Here is a 22,963-nt window from a genome sequence, read left to right as displayed (position 1 = left end):
GTGTGGGTAATGAGAGAGTTGGCCGTCTGAGTCTGAGCATGCTTTGGGACTCAGGATTGAGGAGGGATGGCAAAGGGGAAAGTAGGATTGAGGCAGGTAGGTGAGGAGGTGCTTCCAATGGATCCAGCAAACTAAGCAGGAGGACGCCAGCCTCCTCAGCTAAAGATATCAGGTAGACCTTGGAATAGGCCTCTCCCTGCCCTGTAAAATAACAGGGCAGCGTGAGGCACTTGTACAGTCATCATTATTTAGCTATTTAAGGACCTCAATAAACCCAAGAACAGACAGGCCACCTGATACTTCCTCTACTACCTGCACAATTTCAGACAGACCAGGGCAGGTAGGACGACTGTGAAGGGAACTTGCTGGTTTTAAAAATCAAATTGGAAGCAGCCAGTCGTGGAACATAAAATGCAGTTCTAGTCCAAGTGAGTGTGCTTTCTTGGATTTGCACATTGACTGTTTGGCAGATGCTGATTAATGAGGATTTGCTTATTAGAGGTAGGTGTGCAGGAATATTTAGAAATCATTCCAATCATACAGGAAGACTTAAGCAAAAAATGACATCACAAGGTGTTACTTCGTTCTAACTAGCTTTGGCTTTTGATAGATAGACTTTGGTTATAGTTTCAAAGAACCTCCATCTGAGAACATTGGAATCCAAGCATTTTTATGTTTTAACAATTTTCTGTGGCAGAAGCACATGGCCATCACCTGCATCAAGCCAGACTATAGGATATCAACCCTCACCCAATGTTACATCATGCAACTGTTCTGCCAGCCTGGGAAGAAGTGCCTTTCCAAATTGACAGGCTCCTCTCGTTCTGCAACTCCTCCCTGATATAGACTCCTCTCTAAACAAAGCAGCTCAGGATTAGCAAAGCTTGGAGATTGTGCATTGCAAACCTTCCACTGCATGTTTGGCAGACTTATAGTGGGACAGTGTGAGAAGGGCCATAGGTATTCAGATCCAACATTTTTAGACCTAAAGCAATAACATCATTTGTATGATTATGTTTGAAATAGATTTACATGTTTCATAAAATACGACTACAAACATGTATGACCTGGTGAGTAATTTCCTTTGAGGCACGTAGGAAACATTGATCCTGTGAAGGCCTACACACTTTCAGAGTTGCTGGTTAAAAGGACAAGCAAAGAAAGTAGTGGATGTTTTTGAAATAGGAAGGCTTTGTGGCTCCCAGGAGAACAATAAGAGTAGTTGAGATTCTTATCTTTTAGCCTCAATAAAATTATTGAATTCTGCAGCACACAAAATTAAAGTGCCCAGAGAAAATACTACTTAAAATTGCAAATATCTCATTCCATTCTTTTTAGTGGCAACATAAGGTGTTATTTAGTTCCACACTTAGGCATTTGATAGCTAGATTTTGGTAATAGTTTTGAAGAACCCTCATCTGAGTACATTGGAATCCAAGCATTTGATATGCCATTTTCGTGGTAATTTAAATGTTGTGTTTGCGGTTTTTACAACAAAAAATCAACTGGTTGGTTACATTGTGAAAAATAGCACTCTAAATAACAGCCAACTATTCAGCAGTTAACATACAAGCCAGCTGTGTCACAATTTAAATTAACCTCCAATAATTCTTTAAATATTTGTGCTATGATAAGTGATAACTGCATATAAAATGAATTTCTACAGATAGGAGTAGAGCTACATCTTTATTTTCACTTTGAGAAGTACAATAGAAAATGTTGTGATGAAATGTGTACAATTTACATATGTTCATATAATTCTCAGAATTTTGATTTCAAAATAGAGACAGATGGATGTTGGTTACTTCTGTGAAAGATATTTTGTCTTAACAAAAATCAAAGTTTTAGAGTTCTTCCAAACAGTGACTAAATTCATCAGAAAGCAGATGTCCTCAGACTCTTGCAGTGTTAGTGGAAACATATTTATACTGTTGTTTTTGTGACAAGTAGGATAAACATTGATGGCCATTAACATTGCTTTCAGTTCAGAAGAATCCAAGGTTTTTAATTCAGTTCAGAAGAGACACAGAATTGATTGAAGAGGAAAATTTAGTTTCTCTCCTAAAACTATTTCAGGGAAGAACAGAGAACCAATTACCAGACAGAATGGTTTTGCTTTAAAGCTTGCAAATCAGGAGAGTTTGGCTAGAAACCTGCAGGCTATAAGAACAGAGACTATCAGATTGGTGAAATATTCACATCATAAACCTGGAAAGTACACATCAAATTGACTCACTTGTCCATGGCAAAGAAACTGAAAGGCTATGGTTAAGCCAATACTTACAGTTAAGACGCTTCATGGTCTGGTTTCACTGGACTGAAGTCTCTAATGGATAATGATAGAAAACAGGTTGAAACTATTTCGTCAAATGTTACAGATCATTTTCACTGTCTTTAATGTTTAGGTGACTCTTATTAATAGTTCTTTTCTGTAATAACCTTCTGTTCTGGTGTTAAAGAAAATCTGTAGGCCTGTGTTACCATGTCTTAGTGACTAATCACCATGTTAACTAATGAAAATAAACATATGATCCATCAGGTCAGATTTTATCCTGGGACCTAATTTGACAAAAATACTATATCTGGTATTATAACAACACAAATAATTAGAGAAGATATTTCAATTGTAAAGAAAAAACTCAAATTCACATTTTGTCTCACTGTACAATAAGTTAGCTGGCTTCATATCCACTCCCACCATTTAGTTCAACTTATGCTTTGCCATTAATCTAGTCACTGTCTTTTACAATACATGTTATGATCTTGTAACTGTATTATGCACTCGATGTTAACTGGTGAGAGTTGGGACTATTATATACTTTTGGGCAATTCAGAATTGTCAAAGTAAAAATATGTAGTGGAATTGGAGGATGTATGCTTAGAGATAATTTTGTTTGATTGTGTTTTATCAATTATTTGTTAAGAGAATAAATTTTCAAAATTCTGTGAGGGTATTATGATAATGGATGGATAATAGTTCATTTCTAGACCATTTTGCTAATTGCACTGTGCTGTTCTAAAGGTCAGAAATACAATAATTTAGTACCCCTATTTACTTCCAGGGATTTGGCAAACAAGTGGATGTTTCATATATTGCTAAACACTACAACATGAGTAAAAGCAAAGTGGACAACCAGTTCTACAGCGTAGAAGTAGGTGATTCTACCTTCACAGTTCTTAAACGCTATCAGAATCTAAAGCCCATTGGATCTGGGGCTCAGGGAATTGTGTGGTGAGTACACATTATAATTTTTGCAAAGATGAATGCTAACCTTCTGTCTTGAGCTAGGGAGCATGCACAGAACATGGACAGCAGAATTCATATATTGTAACTCTTTCCTGGCTGGCATTAATGAATGGAACCATTTGTCTGGTAGCAGAAAAGTAGTCCTTACACGAGGTTGTTGGAGTAAGCATTAAAGTAAAGAAAGTTATGTATCTGCTTGTGCTCTTTCTTCCAGTGCTCAAGCAACCGATTAGACCATACCTGTCTGATTGCCATCTATCTGCAAGTTTTATCATGTATTAGCATGTTTGGTAAATGTCACTTATAAATGAAAAGTAGAGATTAAAATCAAACTATTTGAGTAATATTGTTCCTAATACTGTACTGAATACAAACCTGTTGTCCTTCAGTTATTAACTAATTTTAAACTTAACACTTTAAATTTTCAATGTTCATGAAGGACCTAAAAGAGAAAGACTAATGAATATTTAGATTTGCACTTGCACTTCAAGACAGTTTGAACTATATCTAAATGGAAACTCATTCTGAAGTTTTCTGAACAAGCAATATATAAATATTTCAATTGTTTTTCAAAGTGATTCTTGGTAATACATGGAAAATGCTTCACGACAGGCTGTGGAATATGTAAGTTAGTCAATAACAATGGTGTGCTATTATGAATTTGAGATTCAAAGACACCAGCAACATATTTGTATAGCTCTTTTAACATAAAAGTGTCCTAAGGTGCTTTGCAGGAGCAGTATAAAACAAGATTTGATGCCATGCCATATAAGGTGATGTTAGGTCTGGTAACCAAATGTTTGGTCAAGAAAGTAGATTTTGGGAGCTATCTTAAAGGAGGAAAAGAAGTGGAGAAGGACATGGGAAGTCTATAGTTGCAGCCCTCAGCAACTGAAAGTGTAGCTACAAATGGAGCAGTGATTAAAATTGGGGATGCATGAGGCCAGAATTAGAGGAGCTCAGAGGGTTGTGTGGTTGGAGGAATTTTCAGAAATGTCAAGCAGCAATGTTGTGGAGGGATTTGAAAATGACAAGGAGAATTTTAAAATCAGGATGAGGCTTGACTAGTAGTCAATGTAAATCATGGAGAATGGGAAATGGGACAACAGGACTTGGCATGAGTTAACATTGGCAAGAATGTATCAGATGATCTCAATTTTCTGGGGGTACAGTGTGGGGTACAGCCAGGTGTGCATTGGATTAGGCAAGTCAGGGGGTAAAAGGCATGAATGAGGTTTCAGCAACACATGGGCTGAGACAGAATAATATTCCCAAGGTGGAAATAAGCTGAGTTGATGATGGCACAAGATTGAGGTCAGAAGTTCACCACAAGCAAGAGACACACCAGGCTTGTGAACACACTGCCTTAATCTAAAACTGTTGTCAGGGAAAGGGACAGAATTGGTAGCGAGGGGACAGTGTTCACAGGGGAACTGAAATGATGGCTTCAATCCCCACAGGATATAATTAGAGGACATTTCTGACCATCCAGCACCAATTCTCAGATTGAGACAATGCAAAAGTAAAATAGAGTATAATGACATGCATTTGGCAACATATCATCACACATCTCTAAAATGACTCAGGGTTACCAGGCATGGAAACAGTCAGCCTGCCATTTGGAAATTGTTAACAAGCCATTAAGCTTATTAATGACCCAATCACCTCTTTAAGCCCACTGCATTCTCCAGCTCTTGACCATGAATTAGTGTTTGTTGGTAGTCACGACGAGGCAGCACAAGGACAGATGAAAGGTCTGCCACTGTGACCATTGTTGAACATTGCAGCAGATTCCATAGGGAAAGGAGACAATTTTGTACTATATGCACTTTCAACAATAGTAGATCATTCAGAGCAAGTGGCCTTTAAAACTTAGATCCATGACAGATTTCCTGTTTGTGGTGTTACACCTCATGTGATGCTAAAATAACTGCAAAGGCCAGCACCCATCACCCTTTATTTACCAGCACACAGTAAACTGGCCAGCTCAGTCAGTCCTCAACTGAAAAGATTCTCATCTCCTGGTTGTATTGGTCAGCCTGGGTTTTTGATTATTAACCTGGCCCAATCAAATCAAGAACCTCAGTTAACAAGGTCCACCTGGCTCCATTCACTACATCACCCCCCAGTCAGCAAGGCCTTTCATTTGTAGCTTGTTTTGCAACATTTTCACCCCAGGTCCTGTTCCTCTGACAGACTCAAACACAGATGGCATGTAGCAGACCATGACCCATATCTTGCATCTAGAAGATCTCAGAAAAGGCTCCTCCTCTTCTAGCAAGAACAGTATTGAGGCTGAACCCATTTCAGACTAAGGTTTCCTCAACACTAGACAGTCTAGTTGGGCCTCAACTCATAGGCACTTATAAATACCCCACATAGTCTCAGCATCTCATTTAGTGAGAACCCAAAATCACATGCCTGTGCCATTCATTGTAACCTCATCAAAAATCCCAATACAGATCACCCTGGTTCTCTAACAGCTAAATAAAGCCAATAGCATCTCAGGAAGTTTGGGGTCATAACATTCTTTACTAACCTCTCAACTCTCAGAAGGTTTTAATGTCTGATACCTCTCAGAAAGTTAAGCCCCTTGTAACCTAAATTGCTGCAGGTCCACATGTAGCCAGAAGGATTACTCTTACTTTTCATCTGCCCCAATGTCATTTGCCCACAAAAAGTATCATTCTTTCCACATACTGGGCCAGTCTTTGATAGGCAGGGTCAAGTGAGCCAAGCTTTCCAAATAAAAGCCATGATGCCCAAAATACTTAACCCCAACTCCAAGATGACTGTTGCAAGCAAATGTCCATCAGGCATATCCTGTTTTATCCCATTGCCACTGAAATAACTGCCCAGAAGCCAGTTCTGGTCACCAAGTCACCCTTTATATACCAGCACACAGTACACTGGCTACGGCCAGCCAAAAGTCAGGCCTCAACTGAGGAAATTCTCATTTCCTGGTCATGTAATCTTTCTCTTCCTTTTTTTGTTTTTTTCACAAAAGCTCAGTCTAGGACTCACACACAAAAGTTAAGGCAAGGACCAACCACTGAAATACTGGCACAAAGGCCAGGTCCCATCACCAAGTCATCCTTTAATTCACTAGTACACCAGGGGTGACCAGCCAATTTGAAGTCAGTCCTCAACTGAGGAGAGGCTAATCTCCTGGTTATATTGGTTCACCAAGGCTTGCACGATTGGCCCAGGTCGACAACCCCAATCAAGAACCTCAAAGTTAATGAGATCACCCTGGTTGCAATTACTACAGATGCCTTGATCGATAATTCTGATTGGTCATGAAATACCTCCATCACAACGCTCCTTAACTTCCTTCTTTCCAAACAGCCGCTATGTGGCCCTCTATCACTTGATTGCATAGGGATGGGAGTAAGTGGAATGCTCACGCTGCTCCACCTCCCTCATGCTATCAAAGAAACATACAATCCAGCCTTCTATCATTGGCCTCAGGGAAGATCTTCCTTAAAATGTATTAAAAGCATTGATCCTGAAGAAAGGAGTCTGATTCTATTAGTCACACTCCACCACAACATGTAGCTTCTTGAACCAATGGAGCTTCTTCATAACAAGTTGAACTTGACATTAAATTGATTAAACTATGCCGTCAGAACATAGTAACAGTTCAGATGAGTAGTGAGTCTGCTATTGATATAAATATGCTAATCATCAGAAACTAGATTTTTCTTTGACTTGAAAGCTGACCTTTCAAGTTTCTTTCCAGTCAAGGATAGTGTTTTAAAAATTAATCTCATTGGTAGAACAAGTAACAACTTCATGAAAGCAGAAAAATATAGGTAGATTAAACATTCAGTATGGGTATATGAGATTGCAAAAAGTGAACTGAAGTTCAGATAAAAGAGCATTAAGAAAGATGAGTGAGCAAAAGGGGAACAGGCCTGATAGGCAAGATAAGGTGGTTCATTATTTACCGTTTAAAGTTAAATTGTGTTTGAAGTCTTTCATTTGTTGTTATATTTCAGTTTTAAAGTATATCAGGTCATGTTCCAGGATTCTTTCTGAACCTGCCAGCATTCTTAGGATTGATGGTAATTTAATGTAACTGAAATGCTGAGCAAGGTGTGCTAAGGATGACAACAGTTTGTAGCTTTAATTCCTACAAGTTCAGTGCCATAATTCTGCTAAAGCAATAAATTACTGAATACAGCTCAGCTGGAGGATTGTGTCCTTTTCTGGGGATGTGACATTAAAAGGGATCTCAAGGTATTGAAGGAGTGCGGAGGAGATGTAATCGATTGGGAACAGATATGAAAGGCATCAGCAAAGTGGTGAGTCAGGATGAGCTGATATTGTTTTCATTAGAATAATGATGGTCAAGAGAAATCTAAGTCAAAAATGATGAATGTTTTTGGATCATGAAAATAAGGAGCTAATTTCTTCCAGAGGCAAGAGGGTCAGTATCAGGGAACACAAACTTATGGTAATCAGCAAAAGAATCAAAGGGAAGATGGGAAGACTTTTAGTAACATGTGTTATTAAGATCTGGGAAGCGGGCCAAAGCTCATTCAATTGTTACTTTCACATGAGAAATTTATTCATATATGAAAAGAAATCTTTTGTAGAGCCAAATGGGAAAGCCATTAAGAAAGTGGGATTAATTGGACGCTCATTCAGCGACACAATGGGGTGAATAACAACTTTTAGTGCAGTCATGATGATGGTGTGTTACATTTTAGTCAGTAGTCTTAGTTGAGATCGAAAAATGCATTTTGACATTGAGGTTGTGGTCTGGAGCTTTGGGTAGTAATAATACAGGGTCCAACATTCTTTCCATCACATGGCTTGCCATGTGACATACGCAGAGTTGCAAGGACTTGGAGGTTGATACTCAGCCTGTTTGGCCAAATTATAAATGCAGTTCCATAAGACCATAATGCATAGGAGCCGAAATTAGGCCATTTGGCCCATTGAGTCTGCTCCACCATTCAACCAAGGTTGACAAGTTCTTCAACCCATTCTCCTGCTTTCTCCCCGTAACCCTTGATGCCCTTGACAGTTAAGAACCTATTTATCTCAGTCTTAAATGTACTCAATGACCTGGTCTCCACAGCCTCCTGTGGCAGTGACTTCCATAGATTCACCACTCTCTGGCTGAAGAGGTTTCTCCTAATCTCCGTTCTAAACGATCTTCCCTTTACTCTAAGGCTGTGCCCTCGGATCTTAAACTCTCCTGCCAATGGAAGATCTTCGCAACATCCACTCTGTCCAGGCCATTTAGTATTCTGAAAGTTTCAATTAGATCCCTCCTTATCCATCTAAACTCCAATGACTATAGTCTCAGAGTCCTCAAACGTTCCTCATCTGTTAAGCTTTCCATTCCTGGGACTATTCTCATGAACCTCCTCTGAACTCACTCCATGGCCAGTACATCCTTCCTGAGATATGGGGCCCAAAACTGCACAGAATATTCTAAATGTGGCCTGATCACTGCCTTATAGAGCCTCAGAAGTACATCCCTGCTTTCATATTCAAGTCCTCTCAAAATAAATGCCAAAGTTGCATTTGCCTTCCTAATTACTGACTCAACCTGCAAAATCCTGGACTAGAACTCCCAAGTTTCTTTGCACTTCAGACTTCTGAATTTTCTCCCCATTTAGAAAATAGCCCATGGTTCTATTCTTCTTCCCAAAGTGAATGACCTCACACTTTCCCACGTTGTACTCCATCTGCCACTTCTTTGCCCACACTCCTAATCTGTCCAAATCCTTCTGCAGCCTTGCCACCTCCTCAATACTACCTGTCCCTCCATCTGTCTTTGAATTGTCTACAAACTCAGCTAGAAAGCCCACAGTTTCTTCATCTAGATCATTAATGTATAATGTGAAAAGCTGTAGTCCCAGAACTGACCCCTGTGGAACACCACTTGTCACCGGCTGCCAACCTGAGAAAGACCCCTTTATCCCCACTCTCTGCTTTCCGCCAGACAGCCAGTCTTCTATCCATGCTAGCATCCTGCCTCTAACACCATGGGCCCTTATCTTACTCAGCAGCCTCCTGTGTGGCACCTTATCAAAGGCCATCTTGAAGTCCCCTTGTTTGTCAGGTCCTGGGGTAGCTTTTGGCTCAGAAAAAAAGTCTTTGCTGCATCTGTACCACAAGAACTCCCCTTAAGTGCTGTCTAATTAGTTAATTCTACAGTGATTCTGTTGAGAGGCGAGCAGAGCACAAGTAATTCTTGGAATACAGCCATGGCTTGGCTGCACCTGACCTCTGCTATTTCGCTAAACTCCTTGTGGGAACTGGTGAGAGGCGGAAACTCCAGCTACCACTTACTTTGATACCCTCACCAGCTTGGGATCTCCCGATGTTAGGAATATTCCATCACATTCCTGACTTGTGTCTTGTAGATGATGGACAGGTATTTGGGAGTCAGGAGGTGAGCTGCTCACTGCAGTATTCCTAGCCTTGACCTCCCTTCATAGTCACTGTATTTATATAATGAGTCCAGCAGTTTCTGGTCAATGGTAATCCCCAGGATGTTGATAATGGGGGATTCAGTGATGGTAACACTATTGAATGTCAGGGGCAATGTTTAGATTGTCTCTTATCAGAGACGGTCATTTCCAGACATTTCTACAGTGGGAGTATTACTTGCCACTTTTCAGCCCAAGCCTGGACATTGTTCAGATTTTGTTGCATTTGGACATAGATCATTTCAGTATCTGAGGAGTCGCAAATGGTGTTGAACATTGTGCGGTCATCGGCAAACATCTCCACTTCTGACCTCATGATGGTGGGAAGGTCATTGATGAAGCAGCTGAAGATGGTTGGGTCTAGGACACTACACTAAGGAACTCCTGCAGAGATGTCCTGGAGCTAAGACGATTGACCTCTGATAACCACAAACATCTCCCTATTTTCCAGGTATGACTCCCAAAGTGCAGAATTTGCCCCCGATACCCATTGATAGCAGTTTTGTTGGAGCTTATCAGTCAAATGTTGTGCAAATGTCAAGGGCTGCCGCTCTCACCTCACCTCTGATATTCAGCTGTTTTGTTCATGTTTGAACTAAGGCTGTAATGAGATCAGGAGCTTAGAGGCCCTGGCAGAACCTAAACTGGGCATCACGAAATGTCAGCTTTTGTGCTTCTAAGGTGCTGCATGGCCTGCTGTGTACATCCAGCTCCACACTTTGTTATTGCTGAGCAGGTTATTGTTGGGCAGGTTCTGCTTAATAATGCTCTTGATACATTCCATCACATTACTGATGATCAAGAGTAGACTTTTGGGACAGTAATTGGCTTGGTTGGATTTGTCCTGCTTTTTATGTATAGGACAAACTTGGGCAATTTTCCACATTAACGAAATGTGAGGCTGGATGAACACAGCAGGCCCAGCGGCATCTCAGGAGCACAAAAGCTGACGTTTTGGGCCTAGACCCTTCATCAGAGAGGGGGATGGGGTGAGGGGTCTGGAATAAATAGGGAGAGAGGGGGGGCGGGCCGAAGATGGAGAGAAAAGAAGACAGGTGGAGAGGAGAGTATAGGTGGGGAGGTAGGGAGGGGATAGGTCAGTCCAGGGAAGATGGACAGGTCAAGGAGGTGGGATGAGGTTAGTAGGTAGGAGATGGAGGTGTGGCTTGGGGTGGGAGGAAGGGATGGGTGAGAGGAAGAACAGGTTAGGGAGGCAGAGACAGGTTGGACTGGTTTTGGGATGCAATGGGTAGAGGGGAAGAGCTGGGCTGGTTGTGTGGTGCAGTGGGGGGAGGGGACGAGCTGGGCTGGTTTTGGGATGCGGTGGGGGAAGGGGAGATTTTGAAGCTGGTGAAGTCCACACTGATACCATTGGGCTGCAGGGTTCCCAAGCGAAATATGAGTTGCTGTTCCTGCAACCTTCGGGTGGCATCATTGTGGCAGTGCAGGAGGCCCATGATGGACATGTCATTCTAAAGAATGGGAGGGGGAGTGGAAATGGTTTGCGACTGGGAGGTGCAGTTGTTTATTGCGAACCGAGCGGAGGTGTTCTGCAAAGCGGTCCCCAAGCCTCCGCTTGGTTTCCCCAATGTAGAGGAAGCCACACCGGGTACAGTGGATGCAGTATACCACATTGGCAGATGTGCAGGTGAACCTCTGCTTAATGTGGAAAGTCATCTTGGGGCCTGGGATAGGGGTGAGGGAGGAGGTGTGGGGGCAAGTGTAGCATTTCCTGCGGTGGCAGGGGAAGGTGCCGGGTGTGGTGGGGTTGGCGGGCAGTGTGGAGCGAACAAGGGAGTCACAGAGAGAGTGGTCTCTCCGGAAAGCAGACAGGAGTGGGGATGGAAAAATGTCTTGGGTGGTGGGGTCGGATTGTAGATGGCGGAAGTGTCGGAGGATGATGCGTTGTATCCGGAGGTTGGTGGGGTGGTGTGTGAGAATGAGGGGGATCCTCTTTGGGCGGTTGTGGCGGGGGCGGGGTGTGAGGGATGTGTTGCGGGAAATGCGGGAGACACGGTCAAGGGCGTTCTCGACCATTGTGGGGAGAAAGTTGTGGTCCTTGAAGAACTTGGACATCTGGGATGTGCGGGAGTGGAATGCCTCATCGTGGGAGCAGATGCGGCCGAGGCGGAGGAATTGGGAATCGGGGATGGAATTTTTGCAGGAGGGTGGGTGGGAGGAGGTAGCTGTGGGAGTCGCCCTTGACCGCGTCAACCAGCCCAGCTCTTCCCCCCCACCCACTGCATCCCATAACCAGTCCAACCAGTCTGTGCCTCCCTAACCTGTTCTTCCTCTCACCCATCCCTTCCTCCCACCCCAAGCCGCACCTCCATTTCCTACCTACTAACCTCATCCCACCTCCTTGACCTGTCCGTCTTCCATGGACTGACCTATCCCCTCCCTACCTCCCCACCTATACTCTCCTCTCCACCTATCTTCTTTTCTCTCCATCTTCGGTCCGCCTCCCCCTCTCTCCCTATTTATTCCAGAACCCTCACCCCATCCCCCTCTCTGATGAAGGGTCTAGGCCCGAAACGTCAGCTTTTGTGCTCCTGAGATGCTGCTGGGCCTGCTGTGTTCATCCAGCCTCACATTTCATTATCTTGGATTCTCCAGCATCTGCAGTTCCCATTATCACTGATACAATTTTCCACATTATCGGGTAGATGGCAGTGTTGTCACTGTACTGGAACAGTTTGGCTCGGGGTGCAGCAAGTTCTTAAGCTCAAGTCCTCAGTACTATTGCTGGAATGTTGTCAGGGCCAATAGCCTTTGAAGTATCTGGTATCTAATTGACTGACGCCTGGAAAATGTGATGCTGGGGACTACTGGAGGGGGCTGAAACAGATCGTCCACTTAACATGTCTGGCTCAAGATTGTTGTGAATACTCCTCCTCCAGTGAGTTGTTTAATTGTCTGTCACCATTCACAACTGGATGTGGCAGGACATGCAGAGCTTACATCAGATCCTTTGGTTCTGGAATCACTAAGTTGTGAATGGCGCTTGTCATTTACACCGTTTGATGTGCAATTAGTCCTATTTGGTAGCGCCACCAAATTGGCACCCCATTTTTAGTTGCAACTGGTGTGCTCTAGGCATTCCTTCCTCCTGCAGTCTCCATTGAACCAGGATTTATCCCCTGGCTTGACTGTAATGGTGGAGTTGGGAATATGCTAGGCCATGAGTCTGCAAATTGTATAGAAGCACAATTCTGTTGTTGCTGATGGACCACAGTGCCCCATGGATGCTCAGCATTGGGTTGCTAGAATTGTTCAAAGTCTGTTCCATTTGGCCCAATGATGGTGCTACTTGATGTATGATATTCTTAATGTGAAGACAGAACTTTGTCTCCACAGCAACAAGTACAAGGGTCATTCTTATCAAGTGAGCCATTGACAGATGCATTTTGGCAGGGAGATAGGTGAGGAAGAGGTCAGTTATAATCTTTCCTCTTGTTGGTTAGCTCATGTAGACCCAGTCTGGCAGCTATGATTTTAAAGTGGACTGCAACAGTTCAAGAAGGCAACTCACTACCTTGTTCTCAATGGCAATAGGGACAGGCAATAAATGCTGGCCAGCCAATGACGCTCATATCCCACAAAATGAATAAAAGAAAAGAGCTGATTAGCTTAATCTGTATTCCTGCTGCCCAAGCCATTCTTGATAAATCTACATTGAAATCCCCCACCCAGAGTTGTTTTGGGCCACCCTCAGTATTTGCTCCAATTATTGTTCAATGTGGAAGAGCATTGATTCATCAGTGAAGGGAGTACAGTATATGAATCAGCGGGAAGTTTCCTTGCCCAAGTTTAACCTGATGCCAAGAGACTTTATGGTGTGCGGTGTAAGGAGGTGGAAGTAATAATTGTAATAACTGGATGTGGGTGGAGTGAGATATATTTTCAATGCTACACATGATAAGAAATGCTCAACCCTTGTAACAAGTAATATTAACACCACACAAGTGCCAGGCAATAAACCCTCTCCAAGAAAAGAGAATCTGACTATCTCTCATTAACATGTAATGGCATTTCTAACACTGCATCCCAACTAACAGCATCCTGAGGGTCACCGTCATCCAGAAACTGAACTGGACCTGTCATATACATACTGTGGATGCAGAACAGGTCAGATATTAAGAATTGTGCAGTGAGTTATACACTTCCTGCTCTCAACACCTGTTTACTGTCTATTTGACACTACTTAAGACTTTGACAAAATACATGCCACTTTCCTGGATGAGGGCATCTTCAAACACAAACAAGAAGCTTGACACTATCAATGAAAAAGCAACCTGTTTGAATGCCACCTCATCCACCACATTCAATATTCACTTCCTCTACCACCATGCACACTGGCATCAGTCTGTACAATCTATAAGATGTGCTGTAGCAACTGACCAAAGGCTCCTTTAAAACCTTCCAAACCCCCAACCTCTGCCACCAAGGACTGGCAAGGGCAACAGATCATGGGAGCAGACCATTTGCAAATTCACCTTTAAGTCCTAACACCCTATCCTGACTTGGAACAAAGTTACCGTTCCTCCACTGATCCTCGGTCAAGATCCTGGGCCTTCTTTACTAAAGCACTGCCAGGACTGCAGACCCTCAAGAAGGGACCACATTCTCCAGGGCTTTTTGTGGATAAATTCTGGCGTAGACAGTGGTGCCCACATCTTGTAAAATAATAAATTAAACAGCAAACAGTGGTGTTGAAAGGAAGGAAGTTAGGAGGCCTATTAACGTCCAGCAAATAAGTATAATTGGGCTTCATTCGAGATAGAAGAAACAATATGGCTGCAGGGAAGTAGATTCTCAGAGAACTAGTTTGCTCTGTACTGACACAAGGTGGTCAAAAAGCACAACTACAGAAAGACTCTTCTTTCAAAAATCCTAACTGTATATTATGTAGCCATTTAAAATCTTGCCAAAGTTTAAACCTTTCCCCTTCTACACCAGGGTCACCAAAGCAAGTTATAGTGCCATTATGCCTTTAGAACAGAGAACATCGAACATTACAGCGCTGTACTGGCCCTTCGGCCCTCGATGTTGCGCCGACCTGTGAAACCAAACTGAAGCCCATCTAACCTACACTATTCCATTATCATACATATGTTTATCCAATGACCATTTAAATGCCCTTAAAGTTGGTGAGTCTACTATTGTTGCAGGCAGGGCATTCTACTCCCTTACTACTCTCTGAATAAAGAACTTACCTCTGGCATCTGTCCTAAATCTATCACCCCTCAATTTAAATCTATGTCCCCTTAAAGCCATCACCATCCCAGGAAAAAGGCTCTCACTGTCCACCCTATCTAATCCTCTGATCATCTTGTATGTCTCTATTAGGTCACCTCTTAACCTTCTTCTCTCTAACGAAAACAGCCTCAGCCTTTCCTCATAAGACCTTCGCTCTAGACCAGGCAACATCCTGGTAAATCTCCTCTGCAACCCTTTCCAATGCTTCCACATCCTTCCTGAAATGTGGCGACCAGAACTTTATGCAATATGCCAATTGCGGCCGCACCAGAGTCTTGTACAGCTGCAACGTGACCACATGGCTCCGAAACTCAATCCCTCTACCAATAAAACCTAACACACCCTTCGCCTTCCTAACAACCCTATCAACCTGGTTGGCAACTTTCAGGGATCTATGCACATGGACACCAAGATCTCTCTGCTCATCCACACTACCAAGAATCTTACCATAAGCCCAGTACTCTGTATTCCCGTTACTCATTCCAAAGTGAATCACCTCACACTTTTCCGCATTAAACTCCATTTGCCACCTCTCAGCCCATCCCTGCAGCTTATCTATGTCCTCTGCAACATCCTTCGCACTATCCACAACTCCATCGACTTTAGTGTCATCCGCAAATTTACTAGCCCATCCTTCTATGCCCTCCTCCAGGTCACTTATAAAAATGACAAACAGCAGTGGCCCCAAAACAGATCCTTGCAGTACACCATTCATTATAAACCAATGAGAAAAGTCTAATGCCTTTTGATCAGTGTGTCTTAGTTATTCATTGTCTCAGACACATTTTTTTCATATTTTAATGAAGATCTATAGCTCACGTTGTGGTTGGAGTTATTGGTTGGTTCGCCGAGCTGACTGGTTTTCACGCAAACGTTCTATCTCCCTTCTAAGTGACATTGTCAGTGCTATGTAGCCTCTGTGGAAGTGCTGTTGTTCTGACCTGCGCTGAATTTATATGGCCTGGTCCTTCATTGGTGGCCAGTCTTGTCTCCAGTTTTGTACTTTAGTGGTATGTGGATGGGGTCTATTTTGACATGTTTGTTAACTGCATCGGTGGTTGAAAAACCAGGCCGCCAGGAATTCTCGTGCTTGTCTCTGTTTCACTTGTCCTAGTACTGTAACTTTGTCACAGTCAAAATTGATGCCTTTTTATGTTGGAGTGTATTGAACTGAGGGAGAATTGGTCATCCTGTTTTGCTGCAAGTACGTGTTCATTGTAAGGGGGAGTTTAAACACCAACTTGCAGCAAAATGGCATGACCAATTCTCCCTCACTTCAATACACTCTGACACAGAAGGACATCAATTTAAACTGGGACAAAGTTACAGTACTAGGACAAGCGAGACAGAGGCAAGCACGAGAATTCCTGGAGGTCTGGTTTTCAACCACCGATGCAACAAACCAGTTGAAATAGACCGCTAGCCACATACCACAACAGTACAAAACCGCAAATGAGACTGCCCACCGTGACAGCCTGGACTGTATAAATTCAGATTGGTGCAGAACAACAGTGCTTCAATGGACACTACAAAGCACTGACACTGTCACCTAGAAGGGAGACAAAGCGTTTGCACAAAAACCAGTCAGCTCGGTGAACCAACCAACAACTCCAAGCTTTTTTTAGATATAACAGACAACAAATTGCGTGCCAGCGTATCAAGTGAAGACAACTGCATTGTACTTCATGTGAAAAAATTGGCCATGTTTTGCCTCATGATACAGGCCTGAAACTCTTCCTATTCTATCTATAATAATGTGGGCAAGGGATGTAAATCTGGAAAACAGTGTCTGGAAAACTTTGCAGCACAGTTAACTTGAAAATTGTCAGCCTATTTCAAATGTAAAGTTCTGGAGCTTGGATTTGTTGGTCTTATAGCAATTGGTCTTGGTAACAGACACTCTGTTTTTTGAAGGTAATCTAATATGGTTACAAAGGTAATATTTCATTTGGGCAGTTAATTTTTCATCAATGGAAATTGTCTTCTACATCAGATCTGTTACTTCTTGATAAGGGGCTGTATCTGTGAGGGAAATGTCTGTGCAGTTAGCATTCAAGCTAACCTTCCTCCTTCTTATTTAGCAGCCCCTCAGGGTCTTCGCTGCAGCTGGAGGGTTCTGCAGCAGCTGAATATTCCAAACCTGGAGCCGCAGACTCTGCCACAGGAGGGGTGGGTGGTATTTGATGAAGTGTACGGTTGAGATGCTCTGAACTCTTCCAGCCTCCTTTGGAGGCAGGACCTATGGATTTAGAATAGGTTTATTAGAATTTAGGATGGATATTTCATAGCAAATGTTTTTCCTCCCAAAATAATGAATGCATTGAGTGAAATGCATTATTCCTCAAAGGTTCCTCTTCTCTGTTGTATCCTTGGACAGAACCAATGCATCAAAACTCAGCATTAATCCACAGACAAGGCCAATTGGGCAAGGGATATTTAGAAACTGCAAGAGTTGCAACACAGTTATAAAAAATTGTGTGGCCAGTGGTTGTGGACTACCATTGGGAAAGGTTTCATGAAGTTTACCTGCTATGCTGCTATGCAGAAAATTGTTGAAAAGAACTTCACAAAGTGGAAAGACAATAAAAGAAAAGGAGTAAATTTAGAGAATTTCTTCTGGTGTCATTTTTAATTATCACAATGTAATCATTGAACGCATTTATCAAGTCACCCAGATGTGGACTGAGTTTACCATGAGTCCATCCTGAAGCTGTTTGGAATTTCTTTAGTATTTACAATGTGATATTTTGTTCAAATAATTTGGTTTTCACATGAAATGTCCAGCACAGACTGTCCTCTGCCTATAGTTACGGAGAAGGAAAGCAACGTTTAGAAAGTCATGGAACCATTTGCACTGCATTCTGCAACTTACTAAAATCTCATTGTGCAACCCTTTGTCTGTAGCCCTCATACTACTAACATATCACATTAACACCGGAATTAAACTGAGGACCACTAACAGAAATGTTTAATGCATTGCTGCTGCTGCTACTGTTTACGCCAAGGCATTAACCTTTTTAAATTCAACAGATGAATTCCTCCACAAAAATAATGAAGGATGAGGTTGTTGGTTTGCTCGCCGAGCTGGCTGCTTACTGTACAGATGTTTTGTCATCATGCTAAGTAACATCATCAGTGTGGCCTCTGTTGAAGCGATGCTGTTCTACTCCACTTGGAATTTATATGATCTGGTCTCTTAAGTTGGATTATGTCATTTCCAGTTCAGTTCTGCATGGGTTTGTATATGGGGCCCAATTCCACGTATTTGTTAACTGCATTACGAGTTGAAAACCAGGCCTTTAGGAATTCCCGTGTGTGTCTGTGGTTGGCTTGAGCTAGGAAGGTCACAATGTCCCAGTTAAATTGATGGCTGTCATTGGCCAAGTGCGCTGAGATGAGGGAAAGTTCATCATGTTGTTTTGGTGCTAACTGGTGTTTGTGTATCCTGATGGCTAGTTTCCTTCCAGTCTGGCCGACGTAATGTTTGTTGCAGTCGTTGCAAGGTATTTTGTAAACTATCTTGATCCTGCATGTCATGGGTATGAAGTTTTAAGTCCTTGTGAGTGTTTGTCCGTCGTATGGCACAACAAACTTTCCCTCATTTCAGTGCATTTGGACAATGAAAGGTATCAATTTAACTGCGATAGCATGACCATCTTAGCTCAAGCCAACCACACACATGGGAATTTCTAGAGGCCTAGTTTTCAACCTGTAACACAATCAACAAACGTGAAATTAGACCCCATTTACAAACCCACACAAAACATAACCTGAAATAACACACCCCCAACTTAACAGACTGGACCATAAAAATACCAAGCAAAGTAGAACAACTGCGATAGGGTTAAGGTTATTGCTTCATGGAGGCCTCACTGATGATGTTACCTAGCATGGTGATGAAACATCTCTATGATAACCAGCCAGCTTGGCGAGCAAGCCATTAACTTCATCCACAACCCGAGCTACAAATGTTCACAAGGATTTCAGAGGGAGTTGGTCAACGTTTACACACTGGTATCAAACAGAACGATTTTGGAGCAAGTGTTGATAACAATACTAACATCACAATCACAAATAGTTTGACTAACATTGCTTATAATTATATTCCTTGATGTAGTGCTTCATATGATGCTGTACTTGATAGAAATGTGGCCATTAAGAAACTCAGCAGACCATTTCAGAACCAGACGCATGCCAAGCGGGCTTATCGAGAGCTTGTGCTCATGAAATGTGTCAACCACAAAAACGTAAGTTTATCATTTTTAACATATCCTGATTAATCCTAGATGCACATGCAGGAACGACATAGAGATGGCATTCATTACTGAGGGATATAGGAAAGCTATTATACACTTGACAATTATCAAAATGCCTGCCTATTCTATTGAGCTGATCTTCCCATCTATTGCAAAGAATGTTTGTACTATTTAGCACTATCAAATTCCTAAGTGTCATTAGTTCCAGGCTTTTACTTAAGAATAAGCCTATTACATCTATGACAACATCAGATATAGATCACTGGGAATTATATAATTGATTATTGCCTTTCAGAATAATTTTACCAATCAAATTACAGTGGCAGCTAAGTCATGTCTTAGCAGCAGTCATATTGGATCCTGGGTTAAAGATTTTAGCAGGTTGTAGGTTCCTTAGGGTAAATGTTTGCTTCAACGCCTGGATAGTAATTTGACAGGCTGGTTTGGCTGCCTGTTGTAGAATCTGGTCAATTGTCATGTTATTGATGTATTGAATAGAAAGCATCCTATCTGGATGTATTGCAGTGTGGTTTGACAACGATTCTTACCAAGAATGTGAGAAACTACAGAGAGTTGTGAACACAGCACAGTCCATCTCACAAACTCGCCTTTCATCCATTGACTCCCTCTGTATTTCCTACTGCCCTGGGAAAGCAACCAACATAATCAAAAGAACCCTGTCACCCCAGTTATACCCTCATCCACCTTCTTCTGTCAGGTAAAAGATATAAAAGTTTGAATATACGTACAAATAGATTCAGGAACAGCTTCTTTGCTTTTTTTCAGACTTTTGAACAGGCCTATCAAATGTTAATTCTGATCTTTCTCTCTCTCTCTCTCTCTCTCTCTCTCTCTCTCTGCACCTTCTCTGCCATTGCAACACTGTGCTCTGCCTTCTGTTCTACTACATTGATGCACTTTCTATGGCACAATCAGCCTGCGTAGCACATAAATCAACACTTTTCACTCTATTTCGGTACACGTGACAGCAATAAATTAATCAATCAATCAAATCAGACAAACATAACAATGTGTCTGATTTCTTCCTTCCTTTATATATTTGCCATATTTTACATTGATGGGTGTTCATCCAAAGATTGATCTGGACTGAAACATTCTATTGCTAATAATCTACAGTCTGTTCAAATGATGAAGTATAGGGTTCATGCTAAATCTTGCAAAGCTCTACATCCAGGACGGACCATACATAAAGGGAGCACAAAATGGAGAATTAGGCATGGGTGTCAGTCTGTTCATGATCGAGTAACTGTGTTCATTTGTAAACCAAGTCTTGTGAATTGTCATACTGACCGATGTGTCCTTTCCAATTTTTATTCCAGTAGTTGAGTAAGATGTAAACCTAGATTCTCTCCCCATTATTCTGCACTCTTTACATTCTCCCATTAATTTTAATTTAAGTTGTTTTATACCTCCTATTAAATAACTTCAGATGCTTTTCAATTCATCTGGTTGAAGTATCTATGTTCCATTGCACTTATCAACACAATGGCAGCATCAAGGACTGTCAAGTTAAACACACTACAGGTCCGACGCCCATCTGTAGTGATAGAACTGAAGTGTTTTGGGCCCACTGGTATCTTCTTCCATGACTAGCCGAAAAGTATCTGTCAGGGCAGATTTACATTGTTTCAATCCAACCAACAGGTGCTCAAGTGACAATGGCAGCTACCTGCCAAGTGGGTTGAGATAGAGGGGCAATACCAGCAGCTGCTTATTACAAAATCTTTCCAATGTCATTGCACCTGCTCTATTTCTAAGGTTGGTATGACAATGGAGATGTCATTTTTGGGGCATACAGCTGAGCACCCAGGCCCAGACTCCACTGGGTCCCACTTGCATCACTGGGGCCCATCCACATGGAACTCAAAGGTAAGGTGGAAAAACTTATGCCAAATTTTGGCATGTTCATTTCATCCTCTTAGCTTCACCCACTCAGGATCCATTTCAGATTGATGGAAGTTATGTCCTGGCCTGGCCAAGACAGCCATCAATAGGACCAGACACTGGGCACTGGAAGAGACCATTAGACCCAACTGCCTGCTTCTCTTCCATAGTTCTATCCATGGCCCTGGAGAGGAAGTAGGCAGTGTTCAAAACTACCCCACCATTTTTAAGACAGTTTTCTTAATAGCGGCCTAGGTGAATTGGCACAGTGCCACTCTGCCAATCAGCAACAAGTGCATGGCTGGTGGCCCTTTATGGAGCTATCATTTTTGGGAGTGCCCCCCTCATTTCCTTACTTCCCACTTCTGCATTTCATAACAGGACAGATTAATTAAGTACACAAAGAAGGATGAATGGGAGAGATAGCATTTCTGAAGAAATGTCCCGACCTGAATCGTCAACTTTCCTGCCTCTCTGTCGCTGCCTGGTCAGTTGTGTTCCTCCAGCTCCACATTGTGTTGTCTCTAGAGATGAATGGGTTTGATTTAATTGTCATCACTGAGGCTACAGGGTGACACAGTTGGAAACTGAATATTCTAAAGTATTCTTAAGCATTTTACATTGAGCCTGTGAGTGATGTGCTTAAGTCCAAAGTGACAGCCTTAAGTAAACAAAGCCAACTGTGGACATATAAAAGGTAAGTTGGCTGAGATAGATGTGGAAAGGTAATTATAAAGATGGTTGTAGGTAAGCAATAGCAACCATTCTTTTAAAATTGAAAACCTCATTTGTTTTGTATTTCCTTGAGGAATATAAACTGCAGTGTAAAAGTGATACTGTCATGGCTGACTAAACAAATTGAGGATGGCATAAGATTAAACTCACAAGGTTTCTAATGAGAATAATAGAACAAATGTTTGTTGGAGGTGGGGGGTAGACAGTATGTTAGAAATCCACAAAGAATGACTGTGAAATTGGTTAGAAGTGAGAAAATTGATTATGTGTGTAGAAAGCAATATGCAAACAATTGGAAATGCACAGCAAAGAGAAGGACTCAGAGACAAGAAATCTTCCAGTAGAAGAAACAGTTAGACCGATAAGGCATCTCTACTTGGAGCTTCTCAACAGAGGTAGTTGGACGTGGGCTATTCAGTTGCCAGGCTGAATGTAACGAGAAGTCCAAGCTTAATGTTAGAATTACCTGTCGTACATTGTCTAATGAGAAGGTGCTGTTAGAAAGTGCCCTGGAAAATTAGCTTAATTAATTTGAATCTACAAAAGGTATCATTTGTAAAGAAGTAGGAGCTGCTTGGATTTCAGTAAGGAATGCCACCTCAAAGGAAGGAAAGTTAAGTCAAGTCAAAACAAAATAATAAAGTAGAATGAAAGAAAATAAAGTGAAGTTATGTTACTGCTAAGTTTATATTGTAAGTTTGTATTTATTCTATGAAACATCTACCATTGTTCCTCAAACATCTTTACTGCTAAACTCCTTTCCCAGTCCACTCCCTCATTTCCTGTGTAATTATCCTCACAGAAGCTTAGCACTATTGTTTCCAACACAAGTTCCTCCCGCTCAATCTGAATGCTAATCTCTAAAATGTATTGGTCACTGTTCCAAAGAGGATCTTTTACTCTGACACCATCTATTAAAGCCACCTCATTATGCATCATCAGATCTAAAATAATTTGATCTCTGGTGGATTCACAGCATATTGTTCCAGGAAATTGTCCCAAATACATTCTATAAATCCTACCTCATGGCTTCTTCTGCAAATCTAACTCTCCATTCGACATAAAGATTGAAGTCACCCATGATTATTGTACTGGCTTTGTTACATGGC

The 22,963-nt window shown here is 42.0% G+C and overlaps 1 protein-coding gene across 7 annotated transcripts in view; it reads left to right on the top strand.

The window, feature by feature from the left end:
* mapk10 (mitogen-activated protein kinase 10) overlaps nt 1–22,963 on the top strand; it is a 207,955-nt gene that overhangs the window by 88,498 nt on the left and 96,494 nt on the right. For all 7 annotated transcript variants that reach the window (XM_059646328.1, XM_048532782.2, XM_048532819.2 and 4 more), the window contains 2 exons: nt 3,063–3,232; nt 19,076–19,205. In XM_059646328.1, the coding sequence (XP_059502311.1) occupies nt 3,063–3,232; nt 19,076–19,205 (300 nt within the window). The remainder of the gene's footprint in view (nt 1–3,062; nt 3,233–19,075; nt 19,206–22,963) is intronic.

Source organism: Stegostoma tigrinum, chromosome 1 (assembly GCF_030684315.1).
Source record: "Stegostoma tigrinum isolate sSteTig4 chromosome 1, sSteTig4.hap1, whole genome shotgun sequence".
Classification (NCBI taxonomy): Eukaryota; Metazoa; Chordata; class Chondrichthyes; order Orectolobiformes; family Stegostomatidae; genus Stegostoma; species Stegostoma tigrinum.
The sequence above is the reverse complement of the archived record's forward strand: the minus strand, read 5'-3'. Positions and strand labels throughout refer to the sequence as shown.